The following is a 21,304-nucleotide window of genomic DNA, read 5'->3' on the forward strand; positions in this document are numbered from 1 at the left end:
AAAAAACTAAAATGTATTTCCAACAATTATTGAAAAGGACAGGTAAATCCATCTTTACACAATAATTTATTGTAACTAACTGTGCCGCGCGGTTTCACCCGCTGTCGCTGACAAACCCACGGGCAAAAACCAAGTATTTCTATACCTCACGTGTTATTCTGAATCCATTCTCAATTCCGGAGACTCAAATATGTAATTCTTAACCATTAATTGTTTCAAGAAAGAGTAACAAACAAACATCATCATCAATAAATGATCATCATCACTTCGCATTTATAATACTAGTAGCATTCGCCCGCTTTGTCTATAACCCAATTAATTATTTACTAAAATTTTCCTCTTTAATCATTCTATCTATTAAAAAATGCATCAAAATCAGTTGCGTAGTTTTAAAGATTTAAGCATACATAGGGACAGAGAAAGAGATTTTGTTTCATACTATGTAGTGATTAATTCGTACCTTAGAGCGATACACCTTGTTAGTGAGCCTTCTCAAGCCCGCGAAATGGTTCTCAATGTCATTGAGTTTCTTGCCCTCCGTCTCCGGCAGGATGAAGTAGAACACCACGCACCCGGACAGACTGGAGATAAATATTATTGTTTTATAGATCGTATAGTATTGAGAAGCTACTTTAGTAGTTTTTGTGGTGAAGGCGGACACTATATAGTATATAGGTATCGTGTAATAGGTACGAGGTAGTATACCTACTAGAAATATCCTCTCATCTGTGGATGGATCATAATTTATATAAATTGCTAATATTTCACTCATTTTAATCTGGAAAATATGAATCTCATTAAAAATATCATAATGATGGAAGATGGATTGATTTTAATAAATATTAAATTATAATGTATCAATTCGTTCCACTAAAAAAGTGATAAGTATATGTAGTACGTAGTACATATATCTCGATGTATATGTATTGTAACTTACATACTATACTTATAAACTATAATATATTATAGCTAGCTACTACCAGTGAGATGATTTCCTTTCGGATCATGGTCCACTGGGATCAAACCGGAGAGATATTTCGCAGGAATTGTAAACCGCTTTCCGGATTGGAGATTATCTCTTTCGTCAATCGTTTATTCAATACCAAACAAGGATGGTTGGACGTTGTAAAGGTACTTATATTTCGACTTGGCTCTTTATTGATAATATTTTTATTAAAAAAATATGGGAAAATCTTACAAGATTTTAGTATTGTTATTAAATATTACTATTTTAGTATCCTACGATGGGGAAGTATGTTTTTTTTTTGTTTCCTTACAGAAAACTAATAAAACAGCACTATCTACATAGCACTAGGTACATTACGTTGAAGCGACGACAAGCCAATTTACGAGCTATCGAATTTCAAGTGAACACCCGGTACCTCGTATATAAACAGTTTGTGCGCTTTACATCGCATGGGTTAAATATTAATTACATAATAGTTATTTCATTTTTCATTACACCTGCATATATAACAAGCCCCGACAACGTATTATTATAAATCATACCTTTTAGTTTATTTTAGGGATGAACTGCTATACCGTTAAATATATTATTTTAACAACTTCCTTCTTTTAACTTTATTTGCACACAAATCTTGACAATATTTTTTTTTCTTTTACCCCTGTTACAAACATACATACTCAAACGATAAAGAAATCCCACCTCACGATCCCATATAACCCGTAGGTGCCCCAGATGGACAGCGTGTCCACCATGCTGATGTACAGCTTGTTGGTGAGGAAGCCGAAGATGTAGCCCACCGCGCTGGCGAGCCCCGCGCCGCCCGACCGCGTGCGAGCGCTGAATACCTGCAGAGAAATACAGCATTAGGTACCCGTCCGACTAGGGCCGTCAGGCCTCCTCCACTAAAGCGACAGCCCAAGCCGAAATTCGACATCCTAGTCAAGGGGGCCCTTACACATGTCGCTACCAGGGTGAACGTAGGTACTTTTAGAAAACTAAACTTCTAAATGCAAAAATATTTCGTATATATTCCGAGGATATATACAAATCAAATCAAATCAAATATAACTTTATTTGTCTCATCACAACATTAGGTAAATAGATACATTGCTTGCAAATACATATACGGGTGTAACATACTAAAATATAACTGAAATCTGAAACCTGACCCTGAAATCTGTGTCCGCTTCGCGTGAAATGCCCTACATAGTACATACTAAGCACAACCGTAATACTAAGTACTAAATAGGTACGTATTATCTGCTAAAGTATATTATCTTTATATACTAGCAAACTGGCAGATATCCTGCCTTCCGCGAATTATTATACACCCCATTTACCCCCGTTTGCTATAGATTATACCTACGTAGTATGTACCACGGGCGAAGCACGGGCAGACCGCGGCTAGTGTATGATAAAATATAATATAAAATAAATAAATAAATAATATAGATAACAGAATCTGTTACAATTAGGTGTACAACTGTATATCGTTTCAGATACAATTGAAGAATTAATGCAATGACATACTTCTCCAATGAGGATCCATGGCAGCAGCCTGATGCCCGTGTGGGTGATCAGAGCCAGCAGCATCAGCAGAGTCGTGGGGATCCAAGCGGTGGGATTATTCTGCCGAAAACATTTCATTTCATGTATTCATTCGGAATTTTAACTACATTCATCAAAGACATCAAGGTAAACTTAAAATATAATTTCTATTTTATTTTACTATTATATTCTATCGGATAGTAGTTTTTTGCTTATTACTTACCTACTTATTATTGCGGAATAATAAAAATAATAAAATAAATATGAAAATAGTCATGATAAAATGCCATTAAAAATAATATTTATATCAGCGCCATCTGTGATATTTCGTACGTACTACAATAATGTTTCAGTTGCAACAATGGCGACAATGGATGACAACAGTTTTCACATAAATATACAAGATGGCACTAGTAGCATGATAAGCGGATAAAAAAAAGTTTTTGAATACAATAAATCTAATGATTTCTAATAAAAAGACTTACCATAGTCATAACGCCGGTACTCGCTGTAGTTGTAATATTCACGATTTCTGGTATAACATCTACACCAACTTCCATGGTCTGGAATAACACGAAGCATTTTAATAAATCTTTACCTATATTTATTATCTTCCTTTGTAAAAAAACTGAATTCTGCAAATCTACTATGTGTATTGCTTATTTCTATTGATCATAGATCATTCTAGTAGATCAAGAGCCCACGACGGCCAGACTTTCCTTTCTTTAGGAAAATTGAAAGTTTCTCTGTATATGTCTCCGATACAGATAAGAACGACTAGCGATTATATTTTTATAGCATCTTTTTATACGTCCCCAAGTAACATATATAAAATTTAGCTTTTAAAGTATAATGAAAGTTAGGTACAATTTTATACACCTTTACTACCTGTTTCCTGCCAAAGTAACCACAACCCAGACTTGATAATCGTTAGTCGTCCTTATCTGTATCGGAGATATATACAGAGAAACTTTCAACTTTCCTAAAGAAAGGAAAGTCTCGCCGTCGTGGGCTCTTAGATTATAGCTAAAGGACTCGTTAGTTCCCATAGATATTACCAAAGTGCTAGGCGATGGTGTAGGAAATAAATTGATTTAAATTTATCTGATAACACCACCACTGCTCGAAACGCCGTAGGAAAACATCGTGACGAAACTGACACGTCAAAGAATTAAGTTCAACGAAATGTCACATTTGCCAACCTGCACTGCGTGGATTATAGCCTGTAGGTACTCTCATAGAAGGCTCGTGTCCCAGCAGTACATAATGGGCTGATGATTATAAACAAAGAAATCTAAATGAATCTGATTAATTACTGACTGACCGGTTGGCTAAGTAGGTAGTGATCCTGCCTACCGATTCCGAGCCAGAGGTCGTGGGTTCGATTCCCACCCGGGGAAAATATTTGTGTGATATGTGGGATGAATGATGTTTGCTCTGTATCTGTGTGTTAATTATCTATATAAGTATTTATTTAAAATTATATATATGTATGTTTATCAGTGGTTTCCATAACACAAGCGTAAGCTTAGTATGGGACCAGATCGTGGCGTGTGTGAAAATTGTCTTGAAATACTTATTTATTTTATTAATTATTGACCGTCAGTATGTAGACGTCGTAGCCGGCAACCAGCAGGCACACGAGGCCGGCGCCGGCGGTGGACAGCAGCGTGAGCGGGCGCTTGCCGGCGCAGTGCACCAGCGACACGGAGGCCAGCGAGCCGGCGATCTGCAGCAGGCCCAGGATCAGCGTCGCGTAGTACTTGTCGATCGGCGCCTCCAGCATTTGGAATATCGACACCGAGTACGTCTGGAAAAGCACAGAATGATAACTAGTAGCTAGCTAAAAAAATAAAAAGGTCAATGTGGTTAGTAAGTACGACCTGCGTCTTGGGAATCTTATTCTGGGATAAAGGTTCATCTGGGATACCAGTTATTGGTTCGAGTATTTGCTTGCGTTAAATGTGTATATTAATTTCTACACATGTAAATGCATACTGCGATAAAACTTGTATAAGTAGTATATTTTTATTAGTCTGTTATAAAACTGATTCCACAATCCCTTTTCATAATCAAGAGCGCACAAAAACAAATAAAGGATAATTTAAGAAATGAGTAATACCTACATAAAAGTACTTATGAACTAACCTGCAGCGTGGTCATGCCGCTGAAGTGTCCCACGAAGAACGCGTAGCTGACCAGGAAGAAGGGCATGAGGAAACTCCTCTCGGTGTAGAGGGATATCCGCGACCACAGCGTCTCCTCCTCGCCTTCCGCCTCTGCAAGTGGAGGAATTCAAGGTCATAGGCTATGGCGAATATTCGTGTTACAGCGACGAGTGTGGCCGGGTAGAAGCAACGCATGGTATTCGAGCAAAAAGATGTCGTTTGAAATGGATGCCATTATCAGAAGTGGACCATTTTAAAAAAGGAGCACACGAAAAGCTCTCGAATAAAAGATCAAAATCGGACGTCTAATATAAACAAGAACATCGCCTATGTCCATGTGCTTTCTCGACACGAATGTTCGCGCGCTAAAGTTTCTCTAGAGTCTAGTATAATACGGTGCAGTCTTGAATTAACAAACAAACAACGTACTCATTATGATTTATGATATCTCTTTTATAGTGATCCTTAAATCCTTAAATATATATATAAAATAACTAGTATGGTATTATAATATGATATATGACCGTATACCTTTCTTTTTCTTATAAAGAGCCTCGATGTCTCTCAGTTCTGTTTCAACATTGGCCGCGGCAGTCCAACCGCGCAGCCATTGCAGACTCTGAAAATATACCAATAGGGAATTAGTTATAAGATATCTTCTGTAATTTAAATGTATACTGATTACTGCCTCTTTGAAAATAGGGAGTATACATTTGAATGCATGGTAAATAACATGACTTAGGTAACTAGTAGGTAAATTATATACTTTAAATAGGGAAGCGCTTGACCACACTCATGTTAAGTGAAAGAAAGAAGAAAGAAAATAGTACAAGGCATATTTTAGTTTATTAAAACGTATTGAAGTAACTTATTAAATTAGGTATGTACTGTTTAAAATAAATAAATTATTTGGTAAAAACATTTTCCTCTTTTACCTGTCTTGCTTCATTATAACGTTTCTTATAGACGAGCCAATGAGGAGACTCGGGTACGAAGCATAAAGCCACCACTGCTAGAACCTGAAAATATACGATTTTCTATAATTATTAAGATATCTAGCTCTTATTGACCGTGTACACTTAACTAAAGAAATGTGGTAGTATACCCAATAGATGAAAATAAAATAAAAACTGCTTTTAGAGGGACCAAATAAAAGTTTATTTTTTATACTCAAGAAGAAACTAGCTTATTATATTATTAGTCTGTGTTATTATTATCTAAAATGATTTTGATCACTGATATCTAATTATGATAAAGTATATTTTATCACAGCAAGGGCCAATGTCGTTTATTATTTATAAGAGTGTATATGATATTTTATTTTGTTCGGTTTGCAATAACATTGACGCTCAGGCTGTCTTATCACTGATAGTGATATTATTATAATAAATAGAAAAAATATAAGTACGAATTAAGTAAGTATCAAAATTAAACAGAAAACAAAACTTAACAAATTAGCTTTTGTTGTGTATAGATTGTTACTTAAAACTGGTTTAAATGTTTATTAAAACTCCAGAGCATAAAAAAGTGAATATCCTGTTTTGGTATCAGTATAAACATCTTGTTGACTAGTATATGAGAACTTATAAATAGTTAAGGTCATTGACCGTAACTACACTGTATTTGGCCCAGCGAAATGGTAAATTCATAGATTCAATCTCTGAATAGATAAACTGTGGCCTAGAGTTTGTAAAAACAAAAACAAGATTTCTCCTTGCTTCTATAATCATTCATCAATGAAACAGATTGAGACTTGTTATCACGCAGCCCATATAATATTATGGTTCCTAATTCTTTTAGCATGAGGATTCAAATTGGATGTCAGTCACATGTCGTCAAAATAATTCTAGAACATGTCGATTTTCTCGCGATGGGTGCAGATAATTGAATAAATGGTGGAATTCCACCATCGCAAAAAATCAGACGAAGATCCTGTCTTATTGGTTGGCAGGCTAATACGGCTCACATTGATGTTGTTGAAAAGTTCTAAATATGCTACGCATTGAGAATATGTATTTGTATTTACTATTTATACAAACTCGTCTGGTCTCGAACAAGTTGGTAGTTACTTACCGTGAACACGATGTTAACAAGAGCAACAGTGCGCCAGTACAGCATCAGGCCGAAGAGGAACTGCGTGAAGACTCCGATGATGATGCACATCGAGCTGGTGGCTGACAGCGCGCCGCGGAGGTGCGGCTGCGTGATCTCCGCTACGTATGTCAGCACCTTAATTACACGGTTTATAAATAATAATAGCTGTGGCACAGAATATACAATAGTACTTGCCTGTGGCATCTAAAATCAGTGTGCTTCTAATGTATAACTTATTCGTCCTATACAAATTCGTGAAACAAACAGACATACGTCTATCCTAACAAACATTCCCATTTATAAATTTTTTGAAGCAGTCGAAGAAGAAGAAGTCGCCATAGCGAATATATTTGTAAATTTTACATAATCCACTCGCTATTTTATCGCAATTCGCACGTGACACAAAAGCTTCCAAATGTTGCGAAATACGATCATTATACTTGTATGTTGTGATGCTGTTTGCAGTGCCGTCTTTACCATAGGGGCACAGGGGGCCAGTGCCCAGGGCCCCCCATCGTCAGGGGGCCCCCCTGGAGGAGATGTAGGACTGACAATTTTTCTCACATAAATCTCAAAATATTTTATTAAAAAGCAATACAGCTTTTTAATGCCAGAACGTCAGATCATTTTCAGATTTATTCGAATCAAAACATCTATGTTATTACAAGGTTATTACATGGAATAATTCGAGTGATTCGAACACCATTATAATTAACTTATCAGATATTTACTCGAATTATTTATTTACTTATTAACGTAATCTAATCTAATCTAATCTAATCTAATATATTATAAAGGCGAAAGTTTGTATGGATGTATGGATGTATGGATGCATGGATGTATGGATGTATGGATGTTTGTTACTCTTTCACGTAAAAACTACTGAACCGATTACAATGAAATTTAGCACACATATAGAGGGTAACTTGGATTAACACATAGGATAGTTTTTATCCCGGAAATCCCACGGGAACGGGAACTATGCGGGTTTTCCTTTGCAAACGCGGGCGAAGCCGCGGGCGGAAATCTAGTATAATATATTTTTACTTGAATTATTTTGAGATTTATGAAAATTACTAACAAGTCTAAGTTTACAGAATAGCATACAAGGGCGTTGTGACAAAACTTTAATCTCTGGGCCTCTAGACAAGTGGCAGAAACGCTAGAGAATAGAATCCACTATTGATACTAATTGATATAAGCTTATGACGTTTTGCTAATGTTTCGGTCACACTACCAAGGACGACGACGACCACGACCAAAATTCCCATCCAGCCGAAATTTGGTGAAATTATTAAAAACACAATCTATACTTAATATAATAAAGCTGAAGAGTTTGTTTTTTTGTTTGAACGCGCTAATCTCGGGAACTACTGGTCCGATTTGAAAAATTATTTCGGTGCTAAATAGCCCACTTCTTTGGCAAGATTATAAGATACCAAAATCGTTGAATTACTCCATGACGTTACGGTATTGTTATGATGCAACCTTGAAATTTTACTCTCAACGCGCCTAAAGAAGTTTCACTTTAAAAAATATATTAAAATTTCCCGACCTTCTGTTACTACGAAAAATTTTTTTCCTAAAAGTCAACAGATTTTTCGTGATTTTTACCGAAACGGTAAGTTTTATCATATAACCACTTTTACCCAAATTGTAGATCATAAAATTATCTATACAAAAGAATCAATACATTATTTTCCTAAGATGTAGCTTCCTACCATTTTCTAAGATATAACGATTTATAAACTCATTCCATCCTTATAATATGCACAGGTTTCTTAAATCACTTCACACCTAAATGATTTTATGATAAAACTTATCGTTTCAGTATAAATCGCGAAATCACCTATTTTTTTATTTATTTATAACCTGGAATATGTTTTTTAATTCACGTACCGGAATGACAGTTAATTTTGAATTTTATTTTTAGTAATCCTTATTCCTTTGAACAATTTTACTAATTTTCTGCTGGATATGAAATTTTGTAGTTTTAAAGGTCCTAGAATTTAGTGAACTCTGTTCACACCGGACCATTTCTATACAAATAGATGACAAGCGTTTTGACTTTTGCCATTTGCCTAGGCTTTGAATAAATTATGTTAATAACGCACGCAATAATTTTGATCAATATGAAACGGCTACGAAAGAAAAAATCCAGATGCAAATTAAAAAGATAAATTTGAAAAAGAGAAAGGTATAAATTTATAAAGAACCGAACCGACTCGAACCCGCATCCTTCGCGCCATTCCGGGGCGGATGCTTGACCAACTCAGCCACTCGTGACCCGCCGGAGCAATCGAATTTATTCTATTCCTTCAGTTTTATGTGTCTTAAGGGACACACCGCACGCCATCTATTGAGATGATTTAACAACCATCTCAACCAATATGAAGCACTTTTCAGTGAATACAATATTGTAACGATGGAACACGACCTTTTTTGTTGAATTTATATTTTATTTATAAAGCATTTGAGTGCCATAAAACCTAAAATATAAATTCAAAGAGAAAGGTAATTTGAAAAAGTAATTCTTAAAATATTTCTTAATTAAATTTAATTAAAGTCAACTTTGGAGCGCCATTACAGCAGCAGCGTTTCAAATGAATTATATAAAAAAAAATAAGGAAAAAAAGTTTCCTCAAAAGACCATATTATAATACAAGATTGGTCAGAAGTAACTTTTTTGTAAAATGTATAAAAAAATGGAGCAAAAATTTTACATAGAAATTTTCTTTAAGTTTTCTTATTACTTCTTTAAGTTTCAATTTAGGGCAAAAACATATATAATTGTGGGAAAAAATTTGCGTACCTAGTTTGATTTCTTTATATTTCAAAGGGCCCCCAATTCTTGTGTGCCCAAGGGCCCCGGCATAGTCTAAGACGGCCCTGGCTGTTTGCATAATGCCATGGCGGATGTTACCTCTATCTCGATGGCCTCGTTCAGCCATTTATTTATGTTTACTAAAACATGCAAATTGCACAAGGCAATACAATGACCAGATAATTTACAGTTGACAAGTGAACACACTGATTTAATGAGTATAGGAGGTCATGTTCATATATTTTATAAGAAATGGAATTTTGTTCGAAGGTGGATTTAAAATAAATTAAAATAAAGGTTAAGGCACTTTTTGAGTTTATGTCACCTTAATAGGTCTTGCCTTTTGTATATTTTATTGTAATTGTATTGAAATGATATGCAGAAAATAATCGGAAGTCCCGTCCCACCGTTACTATAATCATATTACTGTTTGTCAGAACAACTAGAGACCAATAAATCTAACTATCTTAAAAATATGATAAACCTTTCGTAGGTAGAAACTATTTAATAATAATCGGTGGTAAAATTAATAAAAACGTTCACATACGGGTGCCTCCAAAAGACCGCCCGCCAAACCAGTCAATATCAGCGCGGTATACAAGTGTGAGGTGGTCTTCGAGAAGTGGAAGACCAGCCAGGCGATGAAGAAGGGCAGATTGACGAACTGCATGGCGCGCCGCCGGCCCAGCGGTGACGTCACCGAGCCTGACAGCGCGCACCCGATGGGCACCACTATCAAGTTTATGGAGCCTGCGGAAGACAAAAAATTCTAATTAAAAAAGTATGTGTGTCGAGGACTTGTGAAATTGAAAGTGAAAAAAAGTATTTGGCGAGAATCAAAGGGAAATAATATTGTAATACTGTGCTGTAAGTAATAAAAATTTTGACATACTTTGATTTACGATAAGAAGTACCTATAATATATAGTATGTAATTATGAGTAAGTATGTGTGATAAATAATAAACTAAAAAAAATTGCCGATTGAACTTCACTGTAGATTCCAAATATTCATTTCATAAACATCAATTAACTTTTTACACCATAATATATTATTAACTATGCTGTCTATTTTTACAATCGATTCTTTATGATATAGAAAAAAATATAAAACAATGGTAACTTACTGATCCATGATATTTCCGAGTTTTGTAAGTGCAGTACCTCCCCTTCCATTGGATCTTTCACAGCCGGGATGAGGATGGTGGGGAACCCCAGCGTCATTCCATATCCTGGAAAATGATAAAATACTTTTAATTTATGTCATCTAAATAACCACGTCCTTAGAGTTTAGACCTGTGGTTTAGACTGAGTATGATTACGAATGTACCTAGTACATACTACATACATATATATATATTTAAATTTAGTATTCATTAAAAATGCGAGGTTAATATTTATTTAAGACTAGATTTCGCCGGCGTTTTGAAAGAAAAACTCAAAAAGAAAAAAATCCGTTGCGTAGTTTTAAAGATAAGCATACAAAGGGACAAAGTGACATATAGTGACAGAGAAAGCGACTTTGATTTATACTATGTATTGTAGTGATTAGGTATTTAAGTTTATAAGTAGGTAATTTAACACAATATAAATATATTGTAAATCGAGTCAAAAAAAGATCACAGAAAGTGGTAATTTATGCAAGTATCTGACTTATTAAAGAGCTAGAAACTGTTTAGGAGCTGCATTAGGTATAATCGCTGGGAACCGGAATATATCAAGTATTTAGCGCTCAATAGTGACCGGAAGGACAAGCCAACCAGGAAACTAAACTTGTATGTCTATTTAGGATACAAGTTCATTATTAATTATTATAAATGTAGGTTTATGTGCGAATCTTGTAAACTACTTAACGACAGTCATTTTATTAAGAAAATTAACAACGATATTACACAAGTACCTACCTACATAGGTATGTGTAGTTTTTTTTTCTTTTAAATCTAGATAATACCGACTAATTGTTTTTTTTTTATTGCCGGTAACATTTTTTTTGTTGGATTATTAATTTATTATTATTTTTATCGATGTAACGAAGTCATTAAATATGCATTACATATAAATTACTCGACAGTTCATGTTCGAAATAAAAACACGGGATTAAATGTATAAATATATATAAAATTTAGTTTACCCGACGTAATACACCAAAAAACAAATTACACATTAATCTAGAATGTGCACTTTTTTGAAGTAGGTTAAAAATAGCAACAAAACATAGTAAGATAGTGACTTCGTTTCCGAACGATCTTGACATTTATTTCCTGACCGAATCCATTGAATAAGTACATAAATAATTAATCGATAGGTGAGTTTTATTTCAATATCACTTGAATCCAAATTCATTTAGAATAGACAAATCTTTCTCTGTCTAATCTAGTGTACATTCAGTTAGCTAGCTACTATAGTTATTACCTATTCTGTGATTCAGTGCATAATCTCTCAAAGGATACTAAAAGCATTAAAATACATTTTCACTGAAAAATACGGACTTTACTTAAAATGTATATAAATATTCAATATCCCGAAATATTCTACACGTTATTCCTGAAGGTTGTCGACATGCGGTTATATTGAAAATAGATCAAACTCGGATTATTATCATACTTACAATATGAAAGGACATGATTAAATAAATTATAGGTAGGTACAGGTAAATCACATAAAAAGTATTTTTATATCGTGTGGGTTTTTTTTTAAATAATAAGCTTGTGAATGTTTACCTATTTAATATACTTACCTCTATGAGTTATATAATATTACTAGTGGTTCGCCCCGGCTTCGCCCGTGGTACCTACATGTTTAAACTATCCTATCTCTCAAGTTGGATCGAACTGGACATGGTGTGCGAATTTTATTATAATCGGTTAAGTGGTTTAGGAGTCCATTGAGGACAAACATTGTGACACGAGATTTATATATATTAGAAAGATAGATGTAGAATACCTACGTGGGAATCATTAGTCGAAAAGTAAAATGTTATTTCCTGCGACAGCCTTTTCTTTTTATATTTTTCATTTATACGTAAAAAAAAATATAAGTAATTTCAATATCCATACTTAATATTATAAATGCGAAAGTAACTCTGTCTGTCTGTTACTCCATCACGCCTTAACTACTGAACCAATTGGCATGAAATTTGGTATAGAGATACTTTGATACCCGAGAAAGGACATAGGATAGGTTTTATCCCGGAAATCCCACGGGAACGGGAACTATGCGGGTTTTGTCTTTGACTGCGCGGGCGATGCCGCGGGTGGAAAGCTAGTTTGATATAAAGATTGAAAATCATGAGGTATTTTAATCCTTCAAAATGGTTCACATTTTTTGGACAAAAGCAAGCGATGCCACGGATTGAGGCTAGCTTATAGATATCATAAGGCAGTCTCGTTACTGTCTAGCAACAAGAGCTCGGGATTATGATCTTCTAGATAAGAAATAAACACAGATAAGTTTGTTGACATCGTCACTGTTGGTTCAAGTCTCAGCAACAAGTGTGAGACATAATTTGCACTCAGACAATCTTATGTACCCAAATACCGTATCTATTATTTGTCACTCTTTCTTTATGACAAACTAGGTTTCCGCCCGCGGCTTCGCCCGCGCATTCAAAGAAAAACCCGCATAGTTCCCGTTCCCGTGGGATTTCCGGGATTGCGTCATTTTCCCGGGATAAAAAGTTGCCTATGCCCTTTCTAATTTCTAAATATCATATTCCTCGTATTACATCTCCTGTTTATCCTTTTTATTTAATTTTTACATTTTAAATTTTTCTGCTTATTGTGCTGATCAATCATTTTGATCGACCTTTTTTTGCTATTTATTAAAATAAATGTAATTCAATCAATGCAATTTATTATGTGTTAGAATGTATATAAAGTGTAATAAATAGACGATAATAATAATGAGAAATACTTTATTGGAGGTCGTTATAAATTACATAAAAATTGTTTAGACTTTATTCTACAACTAATAAATCTAGCTCGAAATCTTGAATTTTAGTAGTTTTTTTATTTTCAAGAAACTCATGGAATTTACCAGGCAGACATTTTTATAAGTCCCTAAAAACCGTTCAGTCAGATTAGATAATATATATGTAGTTACTACATACTATTGTATTACATATTGAGGTCAATGCCTTTTCCTTAATGATTTTGGTACAATCGCGTACAGTACTGACCTAAACACTTTTTTTTTAAATGTACCTTCAATTTAATGTTTTTTTTTCTCATAAATAATTGTGACAATAATCAAGTGTAAAGTAACCGATGTACAGTCGCGTACGGCGTACCCTTGAACCGCACACTTCACGTTCTCCTTGCGTTTGCATTCCGTCTTAACTGTACACTCATCTTCAAAAGTGTGTTTAGATAAAAATATATTATATTTGAATTATTTCGCTCATAAGAATAGTAACTGTCTTTAGTAAATATCTATGCGTATAACATGTTTATAAACCAATTGATTTGCGTAGGCTGAATTGCGTCACAAATATGTTACCTTTGCCATTTATATTTGTAAAATCTTCAACCCCTTCCTGTCGCCACCTATTTGACACATACAAATGAATATTCAAATCCACTTATGAATATTCAAAAATCATATAGTGATATTTATGGAAATATGTTACATGTCAACATGTATTATATTCTTACTCTGTTCATCTACCTACACCCTGGAAATAATATGATAATTTTAGATCAAATTATCATATTTCTAGATGAAACATATTTAATTTCTTACACGTGACTCAAGCCTAAAATCAACAAGACGACGAATCGTTTTCAGTAATCTAATACTAATACAAAACTGCATTTTAGTTGACAGATAAGGAATGATGGTTTCAAGTAGATAGTAGATACTCGAAAGAAAATTGGTATCGTTTTACTTTGACATAGTGAATTGTGAGGTACTTTGATTATAACTTGCATTTTGTTGAGTTAACACTTATGTATGCTCTTAAGACATAAACATTTACAAAGTTGACATGAATCACACATCGTTGATTCTCATTTCACATTTCATTGTTTTTGAGAAATGTATAATTTTACATTAAAACTATTTTACAAATAGTTATCACAAGGACTGCCGGAAATATGATGTTTTTGGATTATATTATTTGACAGTGCTTTACATAAGAAGATAATTCTTTTGTGCATTTACTACGGAGTAGGAAATGAATGGGTCACACTTAGGAAAGTTTATATCAGGCGCTGGCGGTATGATTCGCCTAGGATAAGCCTAGAATCTCAATCTACGCGTTAACATTTAGATAAGATACATTGAAGTGTCCTTACAGTGTAATCTATGGGACTGTGTACTGACATGTAATGAAATGATTACATTAATAGCAGACATTCCGACTTCCAAGGTACTGAACTTGAAACACGGAAATAAATAGTTTCTCGTTTTTCTTAGCTATTTTGCATGGTTTTCTAAAAATCTTTCTAATATTTTTTAAAAAGTATATCAAACTAGACTCTAGGATTGATTTGATAAAAACGGTCTGGAAACATCTATGCTAAAATTGATAAATAAGAAAATCTGTCTGCGAATGAAAGTCTGAGGCCAAGAGCTATTTCAAATCAACCCTAATACATAATATTGAAGAGCGTACAGCGTAATAACATGAAACGCATTTAGAAAATGGAATTATATAAATATACCTACATGCTGGTTTACTCTGTACTGATGAAACTTTAAAAATTTGTTCACTCAGATGGTATCCATTAGTCAAAAAGTAGCTTTCGTCATATCTAGCCTTCTACTATCTCAAGGCACAAAACTCATATCAAAAAAGCCCTGTTGTACTTGAAAGAAAAACAAATAAACATTACACGAACACAAAGTAATGATTGTTTGAATTTATGTATTAAAAAGCTTTTCATCTCGACATTACCGCGGCGCTCATTGCTCTTGGGAAATAAGCATTGTTCCTGCCAGCACAAACTATGCGATAATAACAAAACTCCAACATTATATTCAACACATTTATTAATACCTACTTTAAAGTTATTAATATTATTTTAAGACATATAACACTTTTTTTTTTAGTTTATCTCTAAAGAAAAAGATGAATTAATGTAGTCCTTACAAACATGGTTCCTGTTGGAGTAGAATGAAGCCTTTTATTTAAAGCCTATCGATAAATCCACATAACAACAATGTCTAATTCAATCAAACTGCAACAATTCACGAAGTACACAGTACAAGTTACAACGTAGTTATGGAGTACTTACTTTATAAAATTCAAAATATTTACATTTAACTAATCTCTAAACGCTACTGTAACAAATGGTTAAATTGTAATAATCAAGCGCTCAACTATCATAACGCAAATTTATTTCTTTTATAAACTTAAATTGTCCACTCTCTGTACAAAATATAAACTGAAGAAAAATATAATAGGTACTGAAATGTTCAACCTACTTTGTGTCCATGAAGTAGGGACGGGAATTCCACAACATGACGTTTTTCACGCACCATTGTAATTCTAATAATTCGTAATTTACTGTTAAAAAAGAATTGTCCTCTATTACGTGTTACAAATATTACAATGTACTGCTAATTATAAATATACATATAATGATAATGAATCGTCTATTCCTAGAACAATAGCCGATTTCATAACCATGGATATCTGCTGTTTAAAAACAATTGATCTTGTTACGAGAATATTTATGAAAACTATTGTATCGGGTAACAATAAATTCTCAACATATTTAGATACTAGCTTTCCGCCGGCGGCTCCGCCCGCGGTTTCATAGAAAAACTCGCATAGTTCCCGTTCCTTTGGAATTTCCGGGATAAAACCTATCCTATATTACTCGTGGATAATGTAGCTTTCGAATGGTGAAAGAATTTTTAAAATCGGTTCAGTAGTTTAAGAGCCTTTTCATTACAATCAAACAAACAAACAAAGTTTTCTTCTTTATAATATTAGTGTAGATAAGTGATCCTCGCTTTAGTTTTAATCGTGATAAGAGAAATACATCTTGAAAACCTTTGTCGTTTATTAAAACATAGTTTAAAAACTTTATTTAGTACATCCGCAGACAGAATAATTGGCTACTCATCAGCTCCAGGAAATTATTAAACGATAAGAATATTAAAATACTTTATATAGATTTCTGCTTCCAAAGAATTTAACTTGTAGGTAATAAAATGTCAGCAGACGGAAGCAATCTTTAACATCGTCTCTAGTATTTATGTATATAAGTATGTATTTACTGATCAACTACAACTACATGACGTATATTTACAAGTAAGTAGTGTTGTTAAAAATGCACTGATTTTCTTGTTTTATTATAATTTTGACTCAGTTTAGTTTTCATTGTATATTTTTTCTTTACCATTAATTCATACTTCATTCCTGAGATTTAACAATTAACATAGCTTAACAATTTTCGTCGCTACGGTAATAAAGATAGCGTATGATATAATATAAAAGAAAAACATTAAAATGTGTTAAATATTGATACACCTTAATTAAAATTTATTCAGTCTTTTAAAAGGGATGTTAAAATTATGTTCCTTTATGTAACAATATCTATTAAATATTAAATCGTCATGTCAATACGTCGTGACAATCATTGATTTGTTGGAAGCTATGCATAAGCATTTATACCAAGAAAATCCATTATTTTAGATAACACTTATAATATAAATAATACCGATACGGGATGTATCTAAGGTAAATCGCTATACATAAAAATCAATCAAAGAGATTGATTTTTATGTATCCTTATGCCTCTTGGTCATCAGTTCACCACGCATCACGCGTGAAGGGCTGAACGTGGGCTGAACCGATTTCGATAATAATTCTTTTTAGTTGTATTGGTTATTGTCATTTAGATTCAACTTATTTTAGATTTAGATTCAACTTAACTCGAGAAATTTTTGCCAAAAATTAAAAGAAAATAAGAAAACTTAACGGCTATTCAGTTTAAAAATTAGATATCACTATATTATATTTTTATCGAAATAAACAATAATACTGTTACTTAGAGAGTAATCGTGGACTTTAACCAACCCTGATTACAGACAATCTGCTTTGGATTGTGTTTCTGTTTTCTTTGACTCAATATTTTCTATGCGATGACCTAATAAACTTATGGTGCAACGATCAGTTTATTACGTTTATTGTATAAAATTTATTATCACAAGGTATACGATGACCAGCAAAAAAGTACAATCAATATTAACTAGAATTAATCTAAATTAATTATCAATCTCTTATGCTTCGAATTATGAGTCCTGCTCCTGCTATAAGTGAAAAAAAATCTTATGCTATTTCATTGTCTAATTAAGTGTACAAAATTAAAAAGTACAATTAAAACATTACTGAATTTACCTAGAAGCAGAAGGTTCTTGACACTGACAGCGAGGAGCTGCGGCAGCGCCGTGCGGAGATCCTTCTTGTAGCCGTAGTGACACCTCTCTTCGGGCTCCGTTGCTAACACCATCTGAAACACGACATTTTTTAATCCAAATCTAATATATAAAAATCAATGCCACTTTTCGTTGTAATTCCATAACTCGAGAACGGCTGAACCGATTTCGATAATTCTTTTTTTATTATATTCCTTGAAGTACGAGGATGGTTCTTATGTAGAGAAAACGTTAATATGTACCACGGGCGAAGCCGGGGCGGACCGCTAGTACTGTATATGTAGTTATACTCTTGACAGACTAAAGTTATAGTGTAAAACCACTTTAAAAAATCAGTCCAACTTACTTCAAAATACGAAAAGATTTTTGACTAAATTATTTTGTTTTGTTACCTTCAACTTTCGACTGGGTGAACCGATTTTGGTGAAGCTTTTTTATTTGATAGCTAGTGCATTCCGGTTGGTCCCATTTAAATGTTGTCCAGTACTGAACATTCAATCTGGTTTAGTTTTTTCATTTTTGTTAACAAAAGAATTATATTTAGGTACAACGAAATTCAGATAAAGAATATGTCAGCAATAAATTTTAAGGTGGTAAATACTAAATAGTGTTAACCTTCCGTTCGTTCAATGTTATTTAGCTTAAAGCAAGCCGGCTTGTAGCTCCATGAGTTAATTGACGTCACTAACAAGAAGTACCTAATTATAATTTACAAGTTAGCGAGAAACCGGCCTACAATATACAAGTAGTATATTATGTTTACTATTTATAGAATGTCACTTGTTAAAACTGCGAGACAAACACAAACATCAATTAAAAACGAAACAAAAACTAACTTGTTAGTGATAATAACCTCTTTTACTCGAAAATAAATTTATTGCAAAAATTCGCAAAGGACATCTTGCGATATCGAAATCAGAATATTGCATCTTTAGGTTCATAATTTTAAAAGCATACGAATTCACTCAAGTGTTGTGTATAAGAAAAGTCTAACTATAATCTATCCCTGTGCCAAAATTATTTCGAACCGGATCCCATTAGTTACTTTTCTTTCAAATAGAACCAAACATCCATACTGGTACTCACGACTTCCACTCTAATATTACCAAACATACTTCCTATAACTAATATATAAATACTTTTACATTTCCTATGCAATATTAATTATTATCTCAACTAATAAACTATAAAGAGGAAACATTTGTTTTTGTATGTATGCTTGTCATGTTTTCACACAAACCTATTGGAACGATTTTTTTAATCAGTCAATATTTAATTTCGTTTCTATACCGGGTCTGACGAAAGAGAAAAGGGGCGGAATAACAGTAAAATCTGAAACCACTCCCGCTACTGCATGAAGATAAGCAGCTTATGAACACTGTGGAAAGTTTCTGGGAGGAAACCGGGAGAACATAAGTGTCTAGCCCACTACAGTCTACACAACCGACGTTAATTCCATAATGACGTGAGCGTATTTTCGTTCTCCATGCACGCTGAGCATAGCGAAGTAAATTATTTATATGTCACAGTCATCTGGTTGATTCTGCTATTTGATTGAATGACCAGCGTGTTCATTGAATGGCGACATTTAATTGAATGACTAGGCCTATTGTTGATTTAACAAGCGTCACTTAATACTTAGCGGATTTAACTTTAGCTGATTATAACATAGCCCTTATAGCCACGACAAATGTTGGTAGAAGCAAAAGTATCACAGCTAACAAAACAGGTTACAGCAATGCACGGATAAAATATGACATCCTACTTCCTACTATCCTACTAATTCATAAATGCGAAAGTTTCTGAGGATGTGTGTGTGTGTGTGTGTGTGTGTGTGTATGTGTGTGTGTGTGTGTGTGTGAGTGTGTGTGTTTGTTACTCTTTCACGCAAATACTACTGAACCGATTAAAATGAAATTTAGCACAGATATAGAGGGTCCCTTGGATTAACACATAGGATAGTTTTTATCCCGGAAAACCCACGGAAACGGGAACTATACGGGTTTTCCTTTGAAAACGCGGGCGAAAAATCTAGTTTTAGATATTTGTAACCGACACTTGTGTTTAGCACGTACCATAATCTACAAGGCTTACGTTGAGAGCTATTTATGACAGGTGAGGCTGTCACGAAACATGCAAATATTTAAATTGATATTATTGAGAGCTTGTTCTGCATTATCATTTAATTGGGAATGTGACCTTGTTAATAATATGTAAAATTCGAGAAATGACCGACATATCATTCGATTGAAAGTGAATTAAGTACAGTGATTACCTATATGAATAAACAAAATAAACCTTCCTTTCTTTCCGATTAGATTGCATTTGGTTTGACTAATCAAATAGAAAAATATATTACCTATTTCATAATAACACATAATACTAATGAATGATTGTTTCAGAACCAATATGAATCGAATACAATGGAATAGAATAGAAGTTATTTTATAAAATCCTACACTAGATGATAAAAGGTTATCTTAAGATGTACCTATGGGCTATGAATATCCTTGTTAATATTAACGTGAGGATATAAATCTAGATTTAACATTATAACTTTTGGTATTTAGGTCGATTTTCTGAGAATTTTTAAATATCGTGGAAATTATTAGAACGGTCAGCAGCAACTTGATATTAAATCTCAAGTTAAATTTTAGCGTATAATCTTACATAGTAGGTGAAATGAATAATACATATAAAATTAGATATATCAGGAAATATTTGTTGCCTCGCCTTCGCCTGTGTTACTTCATTATTCATAATTGCATTGGAAACTTAAGCTTCATTAAGCTTCGAGAGATTGCTTCTTTACTTGTAAAACTAAGTTACGGGAACGCACAGCATCGGGTGTATCGATCAAATAAAAATGCAGAAATTGTTTATTTCTCACACTGCACACATAGTAATTTTTAATAAATTGTATATAATAAATAATACTGACTGTCGTAAGGTTGTTAGAGTGATTTGCGATATGCCATGTATTCATTGACTAACTATAATTATTGTTCTTAAGAACCGCCTGCAGAAATGATTAAATGTATTACATACTTATACCATTTTATTATAATAAATAAATCAGACTGCGGCTTTAATCCCTTTCCCATCCGCTTCAAGGACTACACAACTAACAAGTAACTAGCTTTGAAGAGTAATTCTAAAATCAATAACCACATTATTCTATAAAAAATTCCCTATCATTAATTCGTACGAAATATCAAATTTGGAACGGTAGTATAGTAATTGTAGCTAGGTATTTATAATCTGAGGTAGTATTTTAAAAACTCGTTTACACACAAAAACAACGGTGTTATTTCGAA

The 21,304-nt window shown here is 33.5% G+C and overlaps 1 protein-coding gene across 1 annotated transcript in view; it reads right to left on the reverse strand.

Moving 5' to 3' along the window:
• LOC123704966 (facilitated trehalose transporter Tret1-like) overlaps positions 1 to 21,304 on the reverse strand; it is a 38,501-nt gene that overhangs the window by 2,212 nt on the left and 14,985 nt on the right. The window contains exons 2-13 of the mRNA XM_045653489.1: positions 17,950 to 18,061; positions 10,727 to 10,831; positions 10,149 to 10,351; positions 6,757 to 6,912; positions 5,619 to 5,702; positions 5,215 to 5,302; positions 4,664 to 4,794; positions 4,116 to 4,325; positions 3,001 to 3,078; positions 2,498 to 2,596; positions 1,667 to 1,812; positions 461 to 581 (exon numbers count right to left, since the gene is read on the reverse strand). Coding sequence (XP_045509445.1) covers positions 461 to 581; positions 1,667 to 1,812; positions 2,498 to 2,596; positions 3,001 to 3,078; positions 4,116 to 4,325; positions 4,664 to 4,794; positions 5,215 to 5,302; positions 5,619 to 5,702; positions 6,757 to 6,912; positions 10,149 to 10,351; positions 10,727 to 10,831; positions 17,950 to 18,061 — 1,533 coding nt within the window. The remainder of the gene's footprint in view (positions 1 to 460; positions 582 to 1,666; positions 1,813 to 2,497; positions 2,597 to 3,000; positions 3,079 to 4,115; positions 4,326 to 4,663; positions 4,795 to 5,214; positions 5,303 to 5,618; positions 5,703 to 6,756; positions 6,913 to 10,148; positions 10,352 to 10,726; positions 10,832 to 17,949; positions 18,062 to 21,304) is intronic.

Source organism: Colias croceus, chromosome Z (genome assembly GCF_905220415.1).
Source record: "Colias croceus chromosome Z, ilColCroc2.1".
In the NCBI taxonomy this organism is placed as follows: domain Eukaryota; kingdom Metazoa; phylum Arthropoda; class Insecta; order Lepidoptera; family Pieridae; genus Colias; species Colias croceus.